The 24,870-nt window shown below is 51.1% G+C and overlaps 1 protein-coding gene across 3 annotated transcripts in view; it reads left to right on the plus strand.

The window, feature by feature from the left end:
• Nucleotides 1-4,608: 4,608 nt before the first annotated feature.
• Nucleotides 4,609-24,870, plus strand: part of SLC39A11 (solute carrier family 39 member 11) — a 256,409-nt gene continuing 236,147 nt past the window's right edge. For 2 of the 3 annotated variants that reach the window (XM_026654629.1, XM_026654631.1), the window contains exons 1-3: nucleotides 4,609-4,683; nucleotides 6,703-6,836; nucleotides 8,504-8,542. In XM_026654629.1, coding sequence (XP_026510414.1) covers nucleotides 6,729-6,836; nucleotides 8,504-8,542 — 147 coding nt within the window. In that variant the 5' untranslated portion in view covers nucleotides 4,609-4,683; nucleotides 6,703-6,728. The remainder of the gene's footprint in view (nucleotides 4,684-6,702; nucleotides 6,837-8,503; nucleotides 8,543-24,870) is intronic. The other variant, XM_026654630.2, reaches the window with a different exon arrangement.

A 24,870-nucleotide genomic window follows, 5' to 3' on the forward strand; every position in this document is an offset into this window, starting at 1 on the left:
TGCTGACAACAGTGCAAAGTAACAGGCGATCCCAGCATCCCCCTGTGCTCAGAGCATGCTGTTCACTTATTGTCCGTGCGTGGTTACCACCCCTGCAAGGGGGGCTGACCTGCTCCTGCTTTGTGGGCCGGCAGCCGGACAGTGCCGAAACCCGCACGCCTGATTGCTCGTTTGCCACCCGTTAACAGGGAAGGGAGAACGCAGAGAGCAGTGTGAGGCCCCAAGAAACACCAGTGGATGAGTGGCACAGGGGTTTGTGCCAGCTGACTGTCAGCAAACTCCACCCACAGCCTTGCATGTCTCTAGCCCCTTCCATCTGAGGATCTCAAAGCACCACACACCCTGGAGCAGTAGGTGAGTCTCTTTGGAGGGTGAGGTGCAAGTGACCTACCTACGGTCCCACAAGAGTAAGTGTCAGAACCGGGAAGAGAACCCTTGTCTGCTGACTTCCAGTCCCATGCCTCAGCTACAAAACTGCCCTGCTTTATAGCGGGCCGGGGGTGTAACTGATTGCTGCTGTGAATTGCCTGGCAGGCTTGCGTATGATGTCATCTCCCCCTCTGAGGGCACCAGGAGTCAGAGGGAGAGGGCTGCCCCGAGGGGAGGGGGCATTTGGAGGGCAGAGAGCGGCTGGCACCCTCATTAGTGACTGTTAGATGGCTGATTTGCCCTTTATAGGAAGCCAACAACTAAAGGGTTAAAAGAGTTCTGGGGCGGAGCACCTGGCTGCAGTAGCTGCATGTGTCCGCCGCATGTGCATTCACACTGGCAACAAGTGCCTAGCGTTGGCCATCTGGAGTGGGTGAAGGGAGGCAGGCGGGTGTCAGGGGTGAGTGAGTGGAGCAGACGCTAGGAAGTTGCCTTTGCATCTTATAGATGTTCAAAAAGGTTGGGGGAGAAAAAATACCCCAAGGACTTTTGTACAGTCAGAAAATCCCAGTAGCACGAAGGAACGGATTCTGGTGTCAATCCGGAGTGACTCCATTTTATTTAAGGGGCCGGATGCATCACATAGTTATTGCCGTAAATCCGACATGACTCCATTGTAGTTAATGGGCTAGCGTCTCCTCTCAGTTACTGGTATAATGCTGGAGTGAGTCCATTGTAATTAAGTTACTCTGGCTTTACCCCCACCCCGGGTCAGGGAGACCCCATTCTGGCTTAGGCGCCCCACATCTGGAGCCCACGACAAGTCCAGAGGCAGAACGAAGGTTTGACTCTGATTCCTCCATGTCTGTTGCAGCATTGCTGACCTGAGCGCTGAACTCTGCCGTGCCCCCCCAGGCATGGCGTCAGAAGTCAGTGCCTGTCTCTGTGATGGATCTGGGAGGAAGAACTGGGCCCCAGGCAGGCACTGAGGGAGTAGGGAGGTCAGGCCTTGTTATCTCGGCAGCCATCTCCTCTCTCAGCTGGTACCTCGCTCACATCTGGCTCGTTAGAAGAGCTAATGAAGGATGCAGGCAATTATAGGGGGAAAATTGATTAAATGATAAATCATGGAGCCTTCAAATCGCTTTGGTTGGCGTCACTCCTGATTGGCACCGATGTCAATCAGGAGCAGAACTGGTTCTGTACAAGGAGGCCCATTTTCTCCTCCGCCCACCCACCTACCCTTGCTGATCTGGGTTACTAGCATCAGAAAGTCTCCGTCTTGAAAACTGCTGGTGTAGAGTTTATCTAGGGAATCCCCGCTCCAGCCTGCTGCTACGGGGAAGGAAAGCCAAGCCAGGACTGGGGTACAACCAGGGGGCAATGTGGGTGAAGACAGAAGAGGTCTTGCCCGCTTTGGTGGCCCTTGTGTGACGTGGTGTCGCATTGGCTTGTGATGGGGGTGCAGCAAGGGGGCCGAGAAATGAAATGGATTGGGGATGAGTTCCTGTCTCCCGAAAACCCATAGCCAGCCGTGCATGCGTGTGTGCGTGTGCTCACAGCACCTGTTTCTACCACGAAGGAGTCACACACAATAAATAAAATGGGGCATTCATATGATCTCTGTTACAGTAACACCTGGGAGCCGCTCACCTGGACCAGGCCCGCATTGTGCGAGGCGCTGTACAAACCCAGCCCCAACGAGCTAATGGAGTTTGTGCCCTGGGGAGCTCTGCGCACCCCAATGCAAGCGCCTGCATTGGAGGTTGGAAGACCTGTCAGAAGAAAGATTGATGCAGACGGCCGCTGTGCCATTAGGCTCTGGGCTATGTATTATGTGCCTGCCTGTCCCCCCGGAAGGGAGCTCCTGGGCGGGTCTCCAGTCTGGTGGGGATGGGGTGTGGGCCTGAAGCCAGAGGACGCTAACAGGATCACCCCAGTGCATGAGGTTACCTGCCCCGGGGGGAGCCCGTTGACGTGTCCGTCTTTGAGGGGCTCTCAGATCTGTCTCTACAGCCATCCAAGGGGCTGTGGTGTAAAGTGAGTGGAACCCCCCCGCCTTCCTGTCGGCCAGCAACACTTTGAGGAGTGCCGTGTGCTCCGCTCTGAGGCGCCAGGCGTTTGGAGAGGCGGAAGGATTCGCCCGCTCACCCCCAGCAGTGCTAGGTCTGAGTACTTCCCGCTAGGAAAAGTGGAGCTCGGCTCTTCCCAGTGGGGCCAGCAGGTGTCACCTCTTTGAGCTCCCCCCAGCCTGGTTTGAACCCCGGGCTGAGGGTGGAGTGCCTGGGGAACACAGCTGGCAGGCACACCACCGCTGTGGGCTAATTAACAGCTTCATCAGTTAATAGAGCAGTGAGAAATGGCTCTTGTGGCCGGGGTTGGGACTCCACAGTGCCATTCAAATGCCCTTTTGCTCCATCGCAGGGCAAGGCCCTCTCCCGCGGAGGGCTGCTTGGCCAGTCTGCCGGTCAGGGCGGCGCAGCGTTTAGGGCCACGCTGGAAGACAGGCTCATTAATGACTATTAGCCAAGATGGGCAGGGACGTGGGATTTTGTACCCAGAATAAACTATGATGGCAAGGCTCTCTTGCTTAACGCTGTTCTGACATACTTGTATGTGTGTGTTAGCTTTAGACACGAGGCAGAAGACACGCGAGAGGAGAATACCTGAGCTGAAAGGAACGAAGAGCCAAAGGAAGCAAGGAGTAAAGAGGAAAAGATGAGGAGAGAGACGGAAGGAGCAGGAGAGAGATAATGTTCCCCCCATTCATTTTAACAACCATTCTCATTTCCCTGACACCGCTGCTTATTTGCTTCCTTCACACTTTCCCAGTTGTTTGCTTCATTCCTTGGGTCTCCTCCATTCATGGACACAACATCTGAATTCTTCTTTGTCTGACAGTTTCCTTTCCAACACCGAACAGACTCTGTGGTGCCCATCTTGAATTCCTCCCCTGTCTTGAATTCAGGTGTTGGTTATTTAAAAACAAACAAGCCGTCCATTGGAACTGGGACCGGGTATCCTGAATCCAGTTGGATTGGAGAGCAGCCCTTTGTGGTGTTTGCCCAGGGAGGTCTGATGGTGCCAGGCGTTCAGAAGAGCTCAGCACGTTGGAGTCTCTTTCGCAAATCTGAGCAGGAGAATCACCGTGGGAGCGGCTGGGGGCTGAGCCCTGGAAGATCTGCCCCGGGGGAGCGGTGTCTTATGCTAATAATTCACTGTGGGTAGGAAAACACATTGAACACAAATATAATCCCTGTAAACTTTTTGGGGCAGGGAGCTGGCCTCCTTTTATGTCTGCCCAGCACCTACGTTGTGAGGGCCACGGGAAATACATATTTATTATTATTTACGAACTCTCACAGGGAAAGAAAGAAAAAAAGAAAGTTCAGTATTGCAAAAGGACAGGAAAAATCAGCACCACTCAGTTAACCAGCAGTAGCTATTTACTTTTAACTGGGAGCAACCGGAAAGGAAAAATATATTTTCTTTCTGTTTCCTGCTTCTAGATGATAGATCATTTCCTAGCCAGTAGAGTGTATTTTTCCAACACTCCCCTCTGTGGCCTGGAGCCTGGTAAACGCTCCGTATTTGTGGACTGCTCCCTGCACTTTTATGCACCACCCAACCACTCCCAGATACCTGGGCACCCACCCACTCACCTTCCCCATCACCTCTACACACCCTCCCATCTGCAGCTACCCATGCTGGGTGTATTGGCCATACTCTGAGGTGTATGGTTATGTGCACATAAAGTAGGGTGATTTGCACAACAGGTCACAGGTGGAGCTGTGCAGAACGTGGCAGCGATGTCAACGTAGCAAATAAAATAACGCCTGGCCCAGGGTGCTGCTCACTTCGGATTCAGACCAGTGGGGTTGTAACCAGGCTGATCACCCGCCCCTTATTGAATCTACCTCCCTGCACAGGATCAGCCAGGCTTGCACACTGATCCTTGCAATGAGCTTTGTCCTGCGTGTGCCCGTGCACGGCCCCTTTCCTTCCTTGAACCTAGTCCAGAGGTTGCACTGCCACCGCAGCCGAGGGAAGCGATCCGGCCCGGCTTGCCAGGAGCAAAAAGCATGACTCGGCAAAGCCGTCCCCTCCAGAAGCGCCCGCCTGCTTCCCTTTCCCAGCCCCGCGCGGGGCGAACCATAGACTCGAGCCTCCCTCCTGATTTGCCGCGGCAGAAGCAGTGGGCGGGCCCCGCAGGGGTGGCGGAGAGACACGTGTGCAGCCGGGAGCCGGAAGTGGCCGCAGGAGTTGCAGGGCTGGAGCTGGTGGCAGTGGCTGGGGGTCCCTGCAGTGCATGCAGTGAGTTGGGGGTTTTTCACATTTCCAGGGGGAGTTGAAGGGCCTGTTGCAGACCAGAGTAAACATGCCCCCCCTGGACCTGCACCAGCTGTTTAGGAACCACAAGTATCCAGCCAACCAAGGCACCCAGGGGCTCTAAGTGGGGTGTTGTAGGGAGAAAAGCCCTTCACGCTGGGGGGCAGCAGGGCTTAAACTTGCTAGGCCCTAGCTGGTGGGTGTATACAGGGGCCCTCCTGAGTGTGCAAAAAGTACTAACGCCCAGGGCCAAGCCACCCTTGCTGTGAATGCCTAGGAGCAGGTTGCAATGTTCCAAGGTAGCTCATTCATTCACGTCCTGGTTGTGGGAGGCTGTCTGGGCGTGCAGGCTGGGTCAGTGTTTTCTCCAGTGCCCCTGGTGTGGTTTGTAGGAGAGCTGGACGCGCAACAGGAGCGGCTTATTAATGATGTGTGGGGTGCTCGTGGGCCCAGGGGGGTGTGAAACTCTTGGCGTAGCAAGTTCTGGACTGTTCTAAGCCAGCCTCGTGGGGTGCACGTAGTGAACTTTTGCTTAAGCGTGAGATTGTCTTGTGTGTGTGTGTGAGTGAAGGAAATTATAAGACTTCAGTTTAACAGGGCCCTGCTCTGTTTTGGTTTTGCAGCAAGACTTTTAAAAAGAAAAGGGACCTTTAAAAGACCGTGTCTGACGCTGTGAGCCATGCGTTCGCATGTGGGTCGGTTTGGACCACGAGAGTAATTTGAAATCTTTAGGGTGGATTGTAGAGCAGGGTTCTGCGTTGAGCTTGTGTGGTGAAGTAGGGAGTGAAAGTTGGAGCAGTGGAGGCTGGCACTTTTGTTAACCTTTAACTTTAAGTTCAGCAGGTAGAAAGAATCTGCACAGATCTCTAAAGAGATAGTGCAAAGATGTGCTAATACTTGTACTTTTTTTTTCTTTTTTTTTTTTTAAAGTCATGGTTGGCAGAGAGAAATATCTCAGTAAATGTCTCCTTGGGGGTGTGATATATAACTACTTCACATTATCTAGGCATTCCTCAGATGAAATAATAAAACATCTGTGTTTCTTTCCTTACATGATTGGTTGCTCCTGAATAATATTATTTCAGAAGTATCCAAGTACCCTATCTATTGCTGGCTTAGCTCTCCTTTTCCTGCACAACTCAAGCGTCCGCAAATTATTCGTGCAATGAAAATAGTGCTGTGAATGCACTAATATTCAAAATGCTAAAGTGGGGTAAAACTGTCTTAGGCAAAAGTAGGTGGAAAGTGGTGTGCGTGCTTTGGAGTGGTCTAAGCAGACACTTCTCTGGTGCAGTCTAAGGTAATGGAAAAGAGCGAACGCATCCTTTTGCTCAGGTTGAGGAGGGTGTGCAGACTTAATTGCATCTCTCTCCTCGTTTTTGAGGGGTGAACGGAAAAAGTGCTAGAAAGGGAAGTGGGAAGACCAAAGGTGGCCGTAGGAAACATGCTTGTGGAGGTTGGACTGAAATGGTACTTTCACTTGATTATGGAAACTTTCTAAAATATCAACACTGCTAGGAATGTAACTGTGGGTTTTTTGTTTTCAATCACTCCACATGTTGACCAACCTTTGTGGGCCTTGATCCTGCTCTTGGATTGGATCACCATCCTAGTCTGTGAGGAGCTGCATGGGCTCGAGTCTGCCAAGGGCATGATTTCAACCCCCCCAAATGCTGGCATTCTGCCAGCCTGCCTGAACCAGAAACTGGCCATACACAAAAGTGAAACGGACCAGGGTAGGTTCATTGGTGGTGCGGTGTGAAATGCAGGCAAGCCTCCTGGGTAGTTGATGTAAACTACAGCTGTCATTCGTAATAGAAGGGCTTGTTTTTTCAGTAGTGCTGAGGACTTACAGCTCTGTAGAGAGCAACAGGGACTTAGCCCTTCTGAGAACCAGGCCCTAAGATGCTGCTGTTAATAACAGGGAAGGGATGTCTTGTCCTCTGTAACGCCTGAGTTTTATGTTGCCGCTGTCTCGCTCCTAATGCACCAAATCTCTTCTAGGCCAGTAAAACCCGTGTGTGTTCAGCATGATCCAAAACTGCAGTCCGGTGATCCAGGCGCTGCTCGGGACTTTATTTACCTGGGGACTGACAGCTGCTGGCTCTGCGCTAGTCTTTGTATTTTCCAGTGGCCAGGTGGGTGTTGCCGTTCGGTTCTGAAAACACATTCCTCCTTCCAGACCAGATTTCTGTGGGATCAATACAAAATAATTAGGCCCCGATTCTGCCTGTATGGCTCTGACTTCTGGAGGGGAAGAGGGAAGTCTTAATTTGCACGTTATGATGTTGGAGGGAGTCTCTCTCCCACCCCTGCTCCCTTGTAAATCCAGCTCTCAGGTGCATACCTAGGCATTTATGCCACACAAGCAAATATCTTTTGCATTTATTTTCCTCTGTGGGGCGGGGGAGGAAGGATGGAGGGAGGGGAAGGAGGAAGATTGGTGTTAGCCATCTTTACAGCCAACTGTAAAGCCCTCAAATGTGGTTCCTCTCAGGAAATGGGATGTGGAAAGACAGCTTCTTCCTCAGCAGGTCTCCCTCCCTCTGGATGCAGAGGCAGGAGAGCAGGTTTTAATGACAAAAAGTAGCTCCTACTCCTGCCGGCCCTCTGGAGCCAGTGCAGCGGTGGGAGAGGGAGCTAGATTCTGTTCCGACTCGTGCATCAGCAGTGAGATTGTTGACCAAGTTCCAGCGGCTTGGCAACATTTTGTTGCTGGGTGTAACTGAGTGGCCTACATTGCTGGCGGTGGCACACGAGAAGGAAAGAACCCGCTTGGCTCTCCGATCCGAGCTGTGTTCGGTGAGGGAGCCTCAACTCTGGAATAGCCCAGATCTGTTCCCCATCGCAGCGTCCTGCAAGGGCAGGCCGCTCTCTCAAGCTTTTGGGAGCAAGGGGTGAGCGGGCGGCTGAGATCTGCAGCTGGAGTGGATTCTTCTCTGCTGCCTTTACGCCTGGGATGTCCGGCGACTTTATTCGGAACTTGGGTCAGTTCCGGGGTTGAACTAGCTGAGACGCTGCTCTGGCCCTTTGTCTCCGAAGCCGCCTTCTGAAAAACTGCAGGCCTGTGTCAATGTTTCCTTCGGAGGCCGTCCCGCTTTCCCAACCGATTTCTTATTTAAGCTCTTCTCGGATGACCTATTCAGGAGCCTGGCTTTGAAGGGAGAGTCCCTTAGCGGTAGTATATTCATTTTTTCCCCTTGAGGAAGGGTGAATCACGCCGTGAGTGAGCTAGGCAGCAGGATGCCCTGAATAATTGACAGGCTGGGCAGTCCAGCTGGATACAAACCAAACTTGAGAGAGAACTGAAGAACTGCAGACAAGCTGCTCACCTGACAGAGGCAAAGCACAGCCTGAACTTTAAGCCCGTTCTGAGGTCCCCCTTCATATAGCAGCACACTACCTAGGAAGGTGCTAAAGACTCATTGAAGTCAAAATGGGACTTAAGCATGTGCTTAAAATTAACCCTGAGAAGTGAGGCACATGCTTGAAAGGAAGGATGGCCTAGTGGTTAGGGTGCCAGCCTGGGGTTCAGGGGACCCAAGTTCCCTGTTCTACCAGAGACCCTGTGACACTGGGAAAATCACTGTGTGTCTGTGTCTAAGTTCCCCATCTGTAAAGTGGGGATAGTTGCGCTACTTCCCAGGGATGTCGTGTACATTAAAGATTGGGAGGCACTCAAATACTGCAGTAATGGGGGAGCATATAAGGATCTTAGAGTCAGGCCCAGAGCTGCAAACTCCCCGCAGCGCCGCTCTCAGGCCGGAAGCAGTTGGTAAATTAAATGCTCTGTTTTAATTTTCAGAGGCGGATCCTAGATGGAAGCCTGGGCTTTGCTGCTGGGGTAAGTACAGCGCCCACTGGGACATCCTAATCCTGCTCATCCTCTGCTGCACGTACTCTCCTAAGCCACCCCCAGGCCTCATCTGGCTGTGTCATCACATGGACGTTTTTTGTGTGTGTCGAGATCTAATTAGGGCTACGGGAGGCAGGGGAGGAACCTGGTAAAGCAGTGGTTCCAAGCTTTAGCAACCCGAGGACCCCCATTTTGATTTAAAAAAATTTGCGGACCCCCCAAACTCCCTGCTCAGCCAGAGGCCCCGCCCCCCCCCCTTCCCCAAAGGCCCTGCCCCCGCCCCACCTCTTCTTCCCCCGCTCCACCTTTGCCCCTCCTCTTCCCCACCTCTTTCTGCCCCCTCCCCCAAGTGTGCCCTGTCCCCACTCCTCTCCCTCCCTCCCAGCGCCTCCTGCATGCTGGGGAACCGAGGGTACTCCAGGGGGTCTGCTGGCCCCGCTGATCAACTCCTCCCCCTCCCTCCCAGCGCCTCCTGCACACCGGGGAACAGCTGTTCAGCGGCGTGCAGGAGGCACTGGGAGGGAGGGGGAGAAGCGGGGATGGGACACGCTCAGGGGAGGGGGCGGAATCATATCAGCAGGGCCGGTGGCGCCAGACCAACTCCTCCCCCTCCCTCCCAGTGCCTCCTGCACACTGGGGAACAGGTGTTCACTGGCATGCAGGAGGCACTGAGGAGGGGGAGCAGTTGATCAGCGGGGCCGGCGGACCCCCTGGAGTGGGGTCCATGGACCCCAGTTTGAGAAACGCCGTGGTACAGCATGGTTAAAGTCCTGTCCCAGGTCAGTGCCTCCTAGGGGAGGTTGGAGGTAGTGCAGCGTGGACAGATGCAGGTGTCTGTCTGGCACAAAGCAGGATTTTTCACCTGTGGTGGGTGTGGCCTTCACGTTCAGTGCTGCTTGTCTGGATTTTCTGAATTGTGCCCCTCGCAGCTTCTTTCTGTGGCTAGGAGGAGCGAAAGAACCCTCATCCTGCGGAGACTGACACACGTGTCGAACTTGGCGTCTGAGTATCCCAGTGAGCTCAAGTGCTTGAAGTCCTCATGGGGGAGCAGGGGGGAGTTGAGCCTTTACATGATTCAGGCCTAAATCAACAGCCTCATGTAAACTGAATGCTTATTATGAGACTGTGTGTTCCTGCAAGGCACGCGGTCATTCAGGGGATGTGTTGAAGAGCTGGCTTAAACTGCATTAGGGCAGGCTGGTGGTGAGCTTGGTATCTTGTATTCTGAATTGGTAAATCCCTGGCTTGTCTTCTAGGAGCTTGAATGTACGTGAGCAGCTGAGCAACCAATGTAGAAATGTCTCTGGCTCTCGGGGCTTAGAGGAAACTGCTGGCCATTTCCCACTTCCTTTGCCCAGCTTGCAAGGTACATGTGGCAATGGGGAAAAGCCCCGGAGGAACGCTTTGGCTCCTGGCCCTGATGTTTGGCGCAGGAAAGGAGGTCAAGATGTTCGGTTGCAGTGCATTGTGGGGGTGAAAGTGTGTTACTTTTTCAAGTCTGGCTCTGTGGCCACCCAGCACCGGGCACCATGTCTTGTTTAGTTGTCTCCCAGAATGCTTTGGGGTCCGTGTTCCTGGCCAGTGGCGTAATAGGGTGGCAGGTAGCTAGAGTTTTGGCTTAATTCAGACCTTCCTGGCTTGTCCCTTTCAACCACGCCTCTGTATCATTGTTCTAATCAGGCCTGTGTGGCTGAATGATCGCTAAATGACTCTGCAAAACATACAGATCCTGGTTGATTGTGTATCCTGTATGTGTCAGCAACTCCTGGAGCACAGCAAATGCCCATCTGTGCTCGAGGCAAACTGGAAGCCCTTTCACCTGTCAGCAGTGGATTTCTGGCTGCTTTGTTTTTTCGGCAGCAGTTAATCACGTTGCTAACAGCTAAAACTACCCGAGGAAGCTCTGGTTGCTGGCCCGGCCCTCTCGGTGGAGCGTGCTGCACAAAAAAAGAAAACCAGCTCCAAATTGTCCAGGCTTCCGGATGGCATTAGTGGGCCTGAATTGCCAAAGTGCCATACAGGACAGGGTTGGGTTTAATTTGCTGCTTGCCTGCGCTGAGCTGTGCTGTTCTGTTGGACTGAGGTTTCCAAACTGTGCTTGCTGGTGGTCTGCGGCCAGCCAGACCCCTCATTTCCTGCTGGTAAATCACGCTGAGCACGGCTGGAAATCCACGAGGTGCTTTCCTGATATTGCTGCTCTAGGTTGCTAGTTGCTACCAAGAGGCTGTGGGACTGCCGAAGAGGAGCCGGCTGCCGGATTTCCCTCCCGTCTTAAAATGTGGCCAACTCTGCAGAAGTCTGAGAGCCGCGGCAGCAGGACTTTAACCCCCTGAAAGCATTTCTATGCAAGTGTAGTGGGGGTGGGGGAATGGCTGGGCCCCGCTGGTCTGCTTAATGTCTTGTAACAGAGATGAGATCCTCACATCTCTCAACACTCCTGCGTCCTGATGAGCCGTTGGCTACAGCAGCGTCGTCTCCTCCGTGTGTCTGTCTCTCCTCTCCAGCTGTCGCGCGTGGTCTCTTGTACCCTTCTGGGTTTGTTAACGGCTGCATTGTCTGTTGGCCACCTCTTGCCCCATCTGCCAGCCTGTGAACCCCTCCCCGCTTTTCCTGGGCGATAATGGGACCTCCCTGTAGCAACTGCAGCAATTTACTTGGACGGGGAAGTGTCAAATGTATTGTTAGTGCCCCTCAGATGAGACTTAGCAGTTGGGAACGAGGAGGAGAGCCAGCACTGTGCGTGTCTCCAGCCAGCTCTCCGCGGCTGCACGTGAAGAACGGCTGCGGCAGGAGATGGATGCGCAGGGTTATTTTTGTGGTCATTGTCCGTCTGAGTGGGATAGAATGGCTGGGCTAACATTGGTTGCTTTGCCTTTGTTCTTCAAAGGTGGCATCTGAGATTTCTTCTCCCTTCTTGGGACAGGGAGTGTCTCTTTGTTTAGTGTTTGTACAGCGCCTAGCACGCTGGGGTCCTGGTCCGTGACCGGGGGCGCCTTTGGGTTCCAGTAATAGAAATAATACTCTTCGAAGGGTCTCGTATTGCAGCAATCCTCTCTCTGGGGATGGCAGGGGTAGTCGCTCGAGAGCAGTGTCCCGTTCTCTAACTCTGCCCCCAGCCTTTCTGCTCACCCTCCGAGCTGAATCTTACGCGTCATGTTTTTCTCCTATGAAAACATGACGCACCCAGGTGTAGCGTACACAGGTGCTGGGCGCGTCCTCCTTGGGCTCTGCTGATGCGCCTCAATCCCTGAGCCCCGGCACCTTCTGCTATTCCGGTGCTGCGCTCTTGGCAGGTCAGACAGTGGGCCTCCATCCTGATCCCCAGATTACCCTCAGTCCAGCCCTGGCCCTACCCAGCTCTGCTGATGCTGTTCAGCCCGAGTTACTGAACCCCTTCCCTGCAGCAGTTCCTTCTGCTTTAGCCTGGGGATCCGTCAGAGCTGTCTTGGCCTTGATGTTTCTGTTCCCGGACTAAACACTTTCCCGGTGCTAACTGTCGGACTCACCAGACGTGACCTAAGCAAATGCCCACCAGCAGCTAGGCTGAGAGCCCTGTTCTCCTGTCACCGCATGAACTGAACGGGGGTCCCGTTGCCTTAGGGGTGCAGCATCCAGTTCTTTCTTCCGTCACGTGTACCAAATTCACCAGCCATGGTGGTTAAATAGATGCTGAAGAAACAGAGTTGCTGCCAGCAGCCTCCTGATGTGAGACTGGGCTGAGCATTGCCTTCAAATGTTGCTGTGGTGTTTCTTTAAAGCGTCATGGGTTCAGTGACTTGCTACTGCGTCCACGTGCTTGGCATTAGCCGCGGCGGCCAGACTGCCCAATGCTGGTATAGGCACAAGTTGGGGCCCGTCTCCTAATCTCGTAGCTCTGTAGAATGGAACTGGCAGCCACGGGATGATGGTTGGGAGGCTGCTGTTTGTCTGCGTCTCTGGCAATTATGGAAAGACTCATGGGAGGACCGGCAACTTACACTGGTCATGAGGTAGCCTCCCGGCAGCGCCAGAGATCGTTTCCGATCAGATGAAACGCGCAAGGAATGTGCTGCCTGTTTTGTCTTTGCTAGTGGGCAGGTCCGGCGCAACCCATTAGGCGACCTAGGCAGTCGCCTAGGGTGCTACAATTTGGGGGGCAGCGACCGCGGCGGTATTTCGGGGGCGGGACCTTCCGCCGCCTCTGTGGGGGGCGGCATTTCGGGGCAGGACCTTCCGTCACCTAGGGCGGCAGAAAAGCTGGCGGCGCTCCTGCTAGTGGGCTGGCTAGTCGGTTATCACCACGAGGGGTTTGTCCGTGATGGGTGGAATCTGACCTCGTTGGCTTGTGATGCTTGGGTGTTCACACACCAATGCACCAAAAAACTTCCTCCAGGTGCTCCCGAGATTAGCAAGAAAGCTGGCCTGGTCCTGTCTGTTTAGAAAACCTCCAGATTCGGACTGGGCAGGATGCTTGATATTGGTCAACGTAGCATTTGCCACTCTGGATCTGTGTCGGCTGCTACCCTGATACTGAGAGAGGTCTGTACCAGATGCTTCAGAGGAAGCTGCGAAACACCGTGTAGTAGACAACCACAGAGTAACCTGTCCATGGGTAGAGCTCTCCCGGGATGGGAGCTGTGTGCATGCTGGCACTCCATGGAGGCTGTAGGGCAGTGGTTCTCAGACTACCTGGCGACCCCGTTCACACAGCAAGCCTCGGAGTGCGACTCCCCCTTAGGAATTAAAAATACATTTATATTTAAAAGTGATATTTGTATGTTAATCTCTTTTCGCAGCAGACTTACTAGCTGGGAGGAATGTACTCGGGACCCCCCACGTAATAACCTCACGACCCCCAGTTTGAGAGCCCCTCCTGTAGAAGGCAGTGGTGTGGCTAAAGCCCCAAATGTTGTGATGGAAACGTATTCCTTAATGTCTGCGTATACCTCTTCCTGCAAAATCTGTGTCAGATGGCTGTATTTGTCTGGTAAAAGAGCAAAATAACTTCCTCCAAAGGCTGTTCTCAGCCCAGCGTCTCAGACACTTCTAGTGTTGCACAGCTGTTTATTGCTTGAGATGGTTTTGTGGCACGGTGCCCCTGGGCGATAGGATTCACTTGCATTTTAGTGTGGATCCCCCCCCCCCCACACACACACACACAGCTGGCTCCTGAAGAACAGGAGACTGGTCTGAAGCTCTGGAGCGGTTCCCTAGGCAGCACAGCTGATGGGAGTTGGAGCGTCTGCTGGAGTTGCCTTTAGTTTTGGATGGGTGGAGGTCCTGTGTTTGGTGCGGGATGCTGTTCCGAGTTCTTCACTCTCGGGAGAAGTTGGGGGGCAGAGTGGCATGGTCCATGGAGCTGGGATCTTGTGCGCTGGCGGGCAATAATGTCCTGCCCCAGCTTGCACCTTCTGTTTGAGGATCGGAAAGTGCTTTATATGCATTAATAAACTAAGCCTCACAAGTATTAGTTCTCCCCATTATGCAGATGGGAAAACTGAGTCACAGAGATATTGAGTTACATGCTCACGGTCGCACAGGGAGTCTGTGGCAGAGCCGGGGATGGGACCGTTTCCTGCCTCCTAGTCCTACCTTTTATCGAAAGGATGACTCTTCTGTATAAAAGCAGCTGCTCGTGTGGCTTCCTGGACCTAGACAGTGCAAAATGAGAGCAAAGTGGGGCTGAGGGTGCTGTGAGCATGAGACCAGATGCCTTTTGAGATGCATCCAGCAGTTACAAATCAGCTGTGAGTTACCGTGGGCATTCTTTTGAATCCCTAATGACACGACACTCTAACCTTTCCGAATCAGTTAGAAACTTCCCGCAGACCTCGCCTCTTTGTGTCGGCATCAAGCTTGGGCAAGAATAATTAATCTTCCTCTTTTGGAAAATCGCCATCTCCTGCCACTCAGCATGCTGTGTGAAGGGCTTTGAAATGAGTATTAGCTGAGCACCAGGTGGCTTGCGTGGAACCTAGAGAGAAACAAATTGGCAGGAACCCGGCTGGAAGCCGGACTGAATTCCACTGTGCTGCTTGTTAATAAGCCAGGCTGTGAATTCTTTATTGCAGATCGAGAATGCCACAAGCTTTGTGGTATGCGGACTAGCTGGAGCAAGACGGGCTATTCACTGCTCCTATCCAGTCTCGACCTGCTTCGTTAAGTGACTAGAGGAGCAATACAAAAAGAGATTAATTTGCAAGCGTCCTTGAGTGGCTTCCTTCCTGTTAAAAAATAGGATGGGAAAATAAACGATTTAAAAAAAAGCCGTGCGTAGAGAATTGTGCTATTTCTTAATCTCTCCCCCCACCCCCCCTTAAAAGCTGTTTCTTCAGGTTGCGGTTACTGTGACACTGCCGCAATCTTGGGTTATTTTGATTGTTCAATATGTTTCTGTTAAACCCTTGTTTCTCCCTTTGATTGCGAATATGTAGTCAGTGTCTCTTGCAGCCAAGGCAGAGAGGAAGTCTGTTTTGCTTCTTGTTCTATACAAAGCCTCTTCCACAGAAAATGCTTGCACATTCAAAAGCAATGAGCGGCTGGTTGTGATTGAGCAACCCTACAATAACAAACTGGCGGGACCAGCCCTATTGCTCACAATCAACGCCGATAGAAATCGCTTTACCAACAGGCCAGTGTTTGTTCCTTTAGTCAGACTAGTTGCTCCTGCTTTGCTGGGTTTTCTGCTAGCTCCGCTCTAATCTTGGCTCCCTGGCATGCCTTGGGGTTAAATCCGTGGGAAATAACGTGATGGAGCGTCATAGGGTGATTGCACTACAGTACCCAGCCAGTGTGTATGTGCAAACCTCTTCTGCACACAGACATATACCGGGGACTGGGAGAATAGATTTCTGCGTCCATAAGGATGGAAGTGCTAGAGGACGCCTCTCTACAGAGATGCAGATTAGATGCTGACCTTGATTTTTCTGTGCTAAAGCAACCTGATGCGTGAAGTGGAGTGTGCTGAAAATTGCTTTGAGCTTTGGCCTCCACTGCATTTTGCTCAGTGGATGGAGGGAAGAGAGACAGAAGCTAGCTTTTCTTTCTTTCTCTCTTTTTCTTTCTTTCTCTCTGTTTTGCCTTCAGACACCCTCAGTCTCTGGGTTTTGAAGTGAAGATTTGGATCGGAGGATCCAAATTAGATGCAGATAACTCAAATTCTCGATAACGGTCCATCACTTTGTCTTGTCTTTTTGGCCTTGCATTGTCAGCTTTTCAACACTATAATAATTTCTGGTCCTCTTGGTTCATGCCACTGGTCTTTTGGTTCTGAGGAACGCTTCTAGACTGGTCTTGGTCCGTATGTAGCTTCGGCCCAGTGGAACTTTCAGTCCTGGCAGGAGTAGAGCCTGAGTCCGTTGCTCTTTTGAAGAACACAAAGTACATGATCTAAACGGCTGCAAATGGCTCGTGATTTTTGGGTGCTTGACTTGGGACATCTACAGAGGACTGTTTCCGAAGGTGGGTGCTGGGCACTTCCTGAAAATCAGGCCCCTTTTTAAGATGTTTCGAATTGAGCACCCAAAATCACTAGTGAGTCACTCTTGAAAACATACGCCTGTGCTTCTCAGAGGGCAGCTCACGGTCTTCTGAGTGGAACATCATGCTTGAGGTGTTCTTGCCCGTTCTAGCTGGGGTTTTGTGTTTCACCTTTGGTCCCGGCAGGGAGGCTGGAACAACTTGTATAGTGGGGGTGCTGAGAGCCATTGAACCAAACTGTAAACCCTGTGTATGATGGAAACCGCTTCAAGCCAGGGCGTGGAACAAGTACCCCTAGTTCCAGCATCTATGAGCCCTGGAACGTCTTAAACAAAGCTTCAGTACAAGATTTGGTTATTGTATCAACGCCCCTCTGAAAGGAGAACGGCAGCCTGGGACTTGAGAAGCCAGGGTTCAATTCCCTGCTCTGCCACAAACATCCTGTCTGACCTTGGTCAAGTTCTTAGTCTGTCTGTCTCAATTCCTCACCTGCAAACTGGGGATAATAGCACTGCCCTGCCTCTCAGGAGGGTTGTGTGTACTGAAGACTGAGGTGGTTAGTTACCGTGGTGATAGGGTCTTAATAACCTGGAGGTGGGCATCTGATGTGGGATCCAGACATCATGTGCTCCGAGGGCGTGAGTCTGAGAAGTGCTGTCTATTCCCACTGAAGTTTATCATACCTAAACGCACAGTCAGCTTCCCAGGGGGCCTGATGTTCCATATTCCCTCACTGCATTGGCGTTCAGTTCACTGCCCTCGGAAAAGGGGAGAGCTTTAAACAGCGCCTGACTTGTCCGGCCTTGAATCTTCCCTTTCAGGGCCAGATAAAACCAGATTGGGAACATGCAAAGCTGAGATGCCTTCCCAAGCGCGAGGCCCATTCTTGGTATCAGCACCTTAATGAGGCAAAGTTTCTTCTTGCTGAAAAGTTTGGCCGATAAAATGTTCTCTTGAGTGTCTCCCTCCACCCCACACATTTTCTTCTGCTGGAGATCTCCCTTGCAAGACTTGTGGCTCTAATCTGGTACATCATTAAAATTGCCGCTGCCGATGAAACCCTGGCAAAAGCCTGCGTTCTGGTCTTGCGTCAGCCCTGTGGTATGGTGACAACGTACCGTGCTGCTGCTTAGCAACTGACTGTCTTCGCTCCGAAAATGGGTGTGTGTTTTTTACAGTGCATCGAGATAGCTAATGTGATGGAAAATCCTGCTGGAGACAGGGCACGGAGGACTGCTTTTAACTTGGTATCGAGTGTCAAGGGCAACCCCGTGTGCAGTCACCTGGGTTTTACTTTGGCTAGTTACACCAAGGTGGGAACGACAGCGTCTTGTCTCCGGCGCATGGGAGACCTCTCAATGTACAATGCACCTCTCGTTTGGGATCTCCCGGTCGCTGTGCTGGCACCGTGAAATCGCAGGGGCCCCCCCCTCGCATGGTGACTGTTACTTGTCCCTGATGACAAAGTGAAACTCAAGGTCCCATTAGTGGGGACCCTGGAATTGAGCTTTGGAGGGGGCTGCCATGGGACAAATGCCACCACCGGTGCTGACAAGAACAGGTGTGTTCCCCCTGGCAGGGAGGTTTGCATTACCATAGAGTGGTCCTTCTCTGACAGATTGTTGTGCCCAGCCTTTGGCTAGATGGAAGCTCCTGGTGCTAAGGAAGGATGGTCTGGTGGTTAGGGCGCTAGCCTAAGACTTGGGAGACCTGAATTCAATTCCCAGTCTGCCACAGACTGTCTTTGTGGCCTTGGGTGAGTCACCTGGTTGCTCTGTGCCTCAGTTTCCCCATCTGTAAAAGGGAACTAGTCCCAACTTCCCAGGGGTCTTGTGAGGATAAACACACTAAACATTGCGAGATGCTCCAATAGCATTTTAATGGGGGCCATAGAAGTACCCAGGCAATAATAGGCAGGGGAAGGTTCGTTTCCCTGGTTAAAATTGGTGCATGGCACAGCCACCTTTGAGCCCATGTGAGTCTGGCTCTGGGAAGCCCCGTCTTTGCTAGGGAAGGCTGGTGCACACCTGCCACTCCACCGGCATTGAGTTATTGAGCTAGCAAATTAAAACAAATCCACTCCCTGGCTTTGTTTGCTGCTCGTTCTCCGGCTGGCAAGAGATGCTGCCATCTCTGGTTACTGTGACACATTCAGCAAAGGTGTCTGGGCTGCCAGAGACCTCTTTGTATTAAAATGCCCAGCTTCCTTTCCTGCCACTCTTCACGCTCTCCCTTCCCTCCTCTTCCTCCTCGGGTTCAGAGCAGCCGGCGGATTCATGGACATCATTCCGTCTTGGCTCCGGAGCATTCAACGCCTTGTAATTAACATCTCCAAATGAATGCTGTTTCCGAGGCATTCTAAAGCCATGCATGAGCGTACAAGGGCCAAACTCTGCTTTTAGGTGCATGCCCAGCTCCCATTGCATGTCTCAGCGCACCCTGTATGTTTGGATTGCTGAAGATCAGCTGAGCCTCTGGTTCTGTCTCTGTCTGGGCCCTGGCTAGCTGTAGTTCCAATGGTAGCCAGTCACTTAGAATTGTGTGTGTGTGTGTGTGGGGGGGAGGTGGTTGTTTTTTCTTTTCACTCCCTTTGTACTAGCCCACTGGTGCCTCTTGGGTTTCTTTCAGTTGGACGTTGCATTGAATGGGAACTCCCACTGGCATGTCTGATCGATCCCGAGGCAATGTCTTGTGGAGCGGGTGGAGCACAGAGCAGGGAAATAGAAGTCAGGGTTTTATTTGTGCCTCTGCCATAGACTTGCTCGGTGACCTTGGGCAAGTCACTTCACTTGGCTTTGTCTTGTTTTTTTCCCTGTCTGCCGAGCGGGGCTAAGACGTCCCATCTCATAAGGGTGTGTTGGGGTTGGAGGCTCGAATGCTTGCTTTGAGCGACTGGTATGAAAGGCGCTCTAGAAGGCGGAGGGTCAGCTGGGTGGATGACCAAGCTGGCCATACTCATAGCAGGGATGAGGGCTTCCTAACCAGATCCTCCGCAAGGGATGTGCTGGGAATAGAGGAGCAATACCCTCTCCGATCCCAGCAACAGCGGTTACGCAGTGACTCTGACCAGGTGTTTCCCTCTGGCTCCTCTCCACTGGGGGCAGCAGTGATGGGAGCAGGAGTGCACTCAGGGCCATGGTAAGCATCCCGGTACCTACCCGTGCTCAGACCAGGTCTGCATGCTCTAGTGCTAGAACGTCAGCTCGTACAAACACCGTACGAGAGACGGCCCCTGTCCCAAAGAGCTTGCAGCAGGGAAAGGAAGTGTCCCTTATCCCCATTCTGCAGATAGTGTATTTGAGGCCTGGAGAGATGAAGTGACTTATCCAAGGTCACACGTGGGCTCTGTAGCGGAGCAGGGAACTGAACCCTGGTCTCTTTAGTTTCCATCCTCCCTACCATTGTCTGCCTGCTCTCTATAAACACCAGGGAGGGCGAGGAGTTATTTACATTAAGGGCCAATGTTGGCACAAGACCCAAGGGATATAAACTGGCCATCAGTATGTTTAGGCTGGAAATTAGGCAAAGGTTTCTAACCATCAGAGGAAGCTCTGGAACAGCAGTGGGGGCAAAAAACCTAACTTGTCTTAAGACTGAACTTAATAGGTTTATGGAGGGGATGGTACTATGAGACCGCCTACAATGGCCTATGCGGCCTCTCCATGACTGCCATTAGCAAATATCTCCAAGGTCTGGAGGTGGGACCCTAGATGGGGAGGGCTCTGAGCTACTATAGAGAATTCTTTCCCGGAGGTTGGGCTGGTGGGTCTTGTCCTCATGTTCAGGATCTCACTGATCACCAGGGCTGGGAAGGAATTTTTCCCCCCAGGTCAGGCTGGCAGAGGGGTTTTCACCTTCCCCTGCAGTGTGGGGCATAGGTCACTAGCTGGTTTGAACTAGAGTAAATGGAGAGTCTGTAACTTGAAGTGTTTAAATCAAGATGTGAGGACTTCAGTAACTCAGCCAGAGGTATTCGGCCTATTACAGGAGTGGATGGGTGAGGTTCTGTCGTTTGCAGCCTAGATGATGGTGATGCTCACTTCTGGACACACAGTCTGAGCTAGGAAAGAAGCAAAGTGCGACGGCCCTGGGGTGAACTCAGCCCTTCCAGCAGAAGGGAAAAGAAACCCGATAAATGTCTGAATTCTGGGGAAAGCAGATGAGCATTGTATTTCGAGTGCAGGAGAACAAACCTGCTGCCTGGATGTAGCGCTTAACTAGGAAAAGATGATATTTGCTGGTTAGTGGGACATTCTCATGAATAGACGTGGGGTCGGAGTTTGACAATTACAAGGGCTGGCAATTGGGTATAGCATTCTTAATATGATCGGCTCCCTGGGTGTAAATTCTAATCTTTGTGTTAACTTGTGAGCATCTTGCATGAGTGGCTTAAAATGATAGCTGTCAGACAACCATGGATGCTTTTCTTTTTTTTATTTCCCTCTCCCCTCGTGTTGTCACTTAACATATTGGGTCAAATCCTCTAGTCCTTGGGCAAACTCCATTGATTTCTGTAGTTAGGTGAGCGTCCTCCATAGACACCAGTGACTTCATTGGATTGGCTGCAGCTGTAGATCAGCGTAACTAAGATAATCTCGTGCGTCTGCTCTGAGATGCAGTGGAAGCTTTGCCTGAGTGAGGACTGCAAGATGGAGCTGATCTGATTGTTGTTTTCCCACACTAGCTATTTGCAAAGATCAGGTGAGGTTTAGGTAGCTCTGTCCAGGTGCTTTGCACTCAGATAACTGAGGTGCTGCTGTAGGACCACCTTTGCCATACCGCGACCCTATGTTCTAGCAGAAAAAAGTGTTGGGATTCCAGTCCCATGTAACCATAACAAAAGGTTGGGAAGGGAGGATAGAGGATAGGGTGCCCCCAGGCAGGGAATCCATGTAGGAGGTACATATGGCGTGGGAGAGACAGAAGATGATCATTTATTTGTGGACCAGGACCCCTCTGTGCTGGGCATTGTACATAAACAGTACAAAGACAGTCAGTCCCTGCTTCAAGGCGCACTACAATGTAGATTTTCCTTCCAAGCAAGTAGTGCCAGTTATTGGAAATCCAGCTCGGCGTCTTTGTTTAGAGGTGCAGAGATAGCAGGAAGCAGTGTAATGTCTATCCCTGGAGCCTGGTCCTGCCTATGTTGACGCTAGTAGAAGTTTTACCATTGTCTTAAGTGTCAGCAAGATCGGAGATTGGGGACAGGAATGAGCAGAAACTGACCCGTTCTTTCCCTTGGAGAAACAATGTTTTCCCATAAAGTGACGATGTGATTCCACTGAGCTTTTCCCTCGGCTCGTGTTACGGTCTTCCCTTTTTTAGTTTTGGTTTTTAAAGCGGTTTTAAAGAGTATTCAAAATACAAAGTTTGACAGCTGTGGTTGTCTAGTGTAACAGCCCATTTTCTTACGAAGTGTGGGAAGTTAAGACTACAAGATCCCCTGGAGGGCTGGGGTCTAAAGCTTCTCTTAAAAAGAGACTTCACATGTCCCAGTGGCTCAGTGCATGCTTCTTTGCCATAGGCGGACGCTCAGGCCATAAGTATAAGGAAGGTGGATTCATTCTCTTCTGCTTGCTGACGGCTCTTGTACACAGGCTGGCAAACTTCACGGGCTTTAAGGCATCTCCAGTTCATTGACCACTTCACTCTGTATTTTCCTAGCAGAAGAAACGGGAAGCGATGCCCGGTTGGGTCCTTGCTTGTGAAAGGTTGTATCTTGCAGCCTCTTTCCTGGTGCTCTGTTCAGGCCAGTTGCATACTGAACAATGAGCCTCTCATGACTTCCCTCAACAGAGTAGATCTTGCTGTTAGGAAGTTTTCCTTTGATGAATTTCATCCTCTCGTCCCCGGGGCCACTAAACCATCTCCTCTCTGACAGAGCACCCATCCCTGGTGAAAAGAGGTTAAAAATGGCCATTGTGGATTGATCAAGAACAAATCATGCTAATCCAACCTAATTCCCTTCTCTGACAAGGGTTACTGGCCTAGTGGATGAGGGGAAGCACTAGATGTGATATATTGTGATTTTTTTAAGTAGGGCTTTTGACACAGCCCCACATGACAGTCTCATAAGCAAATAGGGAATTGTGGTCTAGACGAAATTACTATAAGGTGGATGCACAACTGGTTGAAAGACTGTACTCAAAGAGTAGTTATCAGTGGTTTGCTGTCAAACTGGGAGGGATGTACGTAGTGGTGTCCCACATGGGTCAGTCCTGGCTTTGGTACTAGTCAGTTTTCTTTGTTCATGATTTGGATAATGGAGTGGCGAGTGTGCTTATAAAATTTGCAGATGACACCAAGCTGGTGCCAGGATTAGAATTCAAAATGACATTGACAAATTGGAGAATTGGTCTGAATTCAGCAAGATGAAATTCAGGAAAGACCAGGGCAAAGGACTACACTTAAGAAGGAAAAATCAAATGCACAGCTGCAAAATGGGGAATAACTGGCTATGTGGTAGTACTGTGGAGAAGGATCTGGGGGTTGTAGTGGATCACAGGTTGAATATTGAATTGAACATGATGCAATTGCAGAAAAGTCTAGTAGAATTCTGAGGTGTATTAACAGGGGTGTCGTCTAAGACGCAGGAGATAATTCTCGCTGTATTTGGCACTGGAGTACCGTCTCCAATTCTAGGAAAGATGTGGACAAACTGGAGAGAGGGTCCAGGGGAGCACAACAAAAAACAATAGATGGTTTAGAAAATGTGACCTATGAGGAAAGGTTAAAAACACTGAGCATGTTTAGTCTTGAGAAAAGAAGATGGAGGGAATGGGACCTGATAAGTCTTCAAATATGTTGAGAGCTATTACAAAGAGGACTGTGGTCAATTATTCCATGTCCACTGAAGGTAGGACAAGAAGTAATGGGCTTAGATTGTGGCAAGAGAGATTTAGGTGAGATATTAGGAAAAAATGTCTAACTCGAAGGGTAGTTAAGTTCTGGAACAGGCTTCCAAGGGAGGTTGTGGTATTCCCATTACTGGAGGTTTTTAAGAACAGGTTGAACAAAACCCTGTGAGGGATGGTCTAGGTTTGCCTGGCCCTGCCTCATTGGAGGCGGCTGGACTGGATGACCCTCTCCAAGTCCTTTCCAGCCTTGTGTTTCTATAACTTCAGCCTCAGCTTCTCCCTGTTTTTTGTTCAAGGCAGGGTCTAGAAAAGTGCCCACTTGGGTGCTGGGAGAAGGCCTGGCTCCAGAAGATTGGGTTTGATCCCAAGCGGAGGAAACTTTTCTGTTAATTCTTAAGCATTTTTCTTAGCTGATATTTTTCTCAGGCCTCAGACTGATTTTACTTTTTAAAAAAAGAACTAAGTTTGTTTCGTGGCAAATGAGAAGACTCCCGGTGGAGTCCGTCACAAATGAGTTTCCTTCCGTAGCTGAATGGCTCCAAAAGCAAGTATTGTAGATAGTTGGGGGCTGAGGGGACGCCAAACCTGCTGAAGGCTCTTAATTGGGCTGATTATTTTTGATTAATCCAGCCCGGTACATCTAACACTCGAGGGAGTGGGAGGGGAGAGAGGAGAGGAAATGAAATGAATAAATTGATGAAGTCTGTATTTATGCTGCATATTGGATGTGTATTTGAGGATCTGATATTTCCTTTCTTGCTTAACTATAATCTGGGGAATGGATTTCTCTGCTACTTTAATAAAGCTTTTATGGGCCAAATGTAGACTTGGGACTTGCATCTCCACCTGGCACAACAGTGGCCAGGGAAGGCTTCCTGGGGCAGAATGGATCCATTGCAGAGAAGTGTGTAGGAAATCTTCTTGCAGCTGTTCGCACTGACCCTGTTATCTTGCTGCTTAGACCGACGCCAAAGCACCTGCAGAATTCCGTGCGGTCTCGTTTATGAATCCCACCAAGCCCTATGTTTCCTGTGGTTGGAGTTCAAGGCTGCCCATTGGTGGTTCTAGGATATGGGTGAAGAGATGTGCATTGTGCTGGTGGAAGGAAAGTAGTTGAGGTTAGGGGAAGGGAACAGCCAAGTGGCACCTAAATGGGGCGATGAAATGACTTGACTCCTCACTTGCTACCATTTGCATTGGTGTGATCAGTACTTTTAGCAAGGAGTTAACTTGTGCGCGCATGTGTGTATACACACAATTCCTTTATCCAGGAAGCTGCATAGAGGATCTGGGTGGGTTTCAAACCCAGCGTCCTGTGGTCATTTTGATCCTGCGCTAACAGGAGGAGGTCTGTGCATCAAGCCTAAAACTGCTCCATGCTCTCTTGACTTCATTATGGACTAACCCTAAAGAGATTCAGGGCATCCCGGCAGATCAGTGCAGGATCTAGTGTCCCCCCCTCCCTCAGGCCTGTGTATGTCTCTCCCTTCTACCCCTGCCCGCTCAGCTGGTCTGTTTATAAGCAGCCACAGAAACAAAAATATCCTAGGGGAACTGGTGTCTTAGCGATTCCCCTCCGCTGCAGTGGTGCGGCTGGTGGCTAGATGGAGGAGGTTGGAGCACTTGGCCGAAGGGAAGTCTTCTGTCCAAAGTGAGTCTGTCTTCAAAGACACAACCAATAGAACAAAGAAATCCAGGACAGTTGTTTCCCTTCCCCCTCTAGCTGACAAAGGCTATTGGATCCTTTGACTAGTGTATTGATTGCGACCAGGAATGTACCCTGGTCCTACAGTTGTGCCTGCTCCGTTAGCCAGAATTCTCTGAACGGGGTGTTAATGGGATGCTATAAAGACTCGGTAGGTTACAGAAACCTCATGGGAGGATCCCAGTCCAAAGTTTTGTGCTGGGCCTTTGGGGACTTAGATGAGAGAGTTGACCTAGATTGGGTTCCGCTACCATTCTGAGGCTGAAGAAGGGGTGTGTGTGTGTAGGGTGATGAGT

Source organism: Terrapene carolina, unplaced genomic scaffold (genome assembly GCF_002925995.2).
Source record: "Terrapene carolina triunguis isolate 2854851 unplaced genomic scaffold, T_m_triunguis-2.0 Scaffold192, whole genome shotgun sequence".
Classification (NCBI taxonomy): domain Eukaryota; kingdom Metazoa; phylum Chordata; order Testudines; family Emydidae; genus Terrapene; species Terrapene triunguis.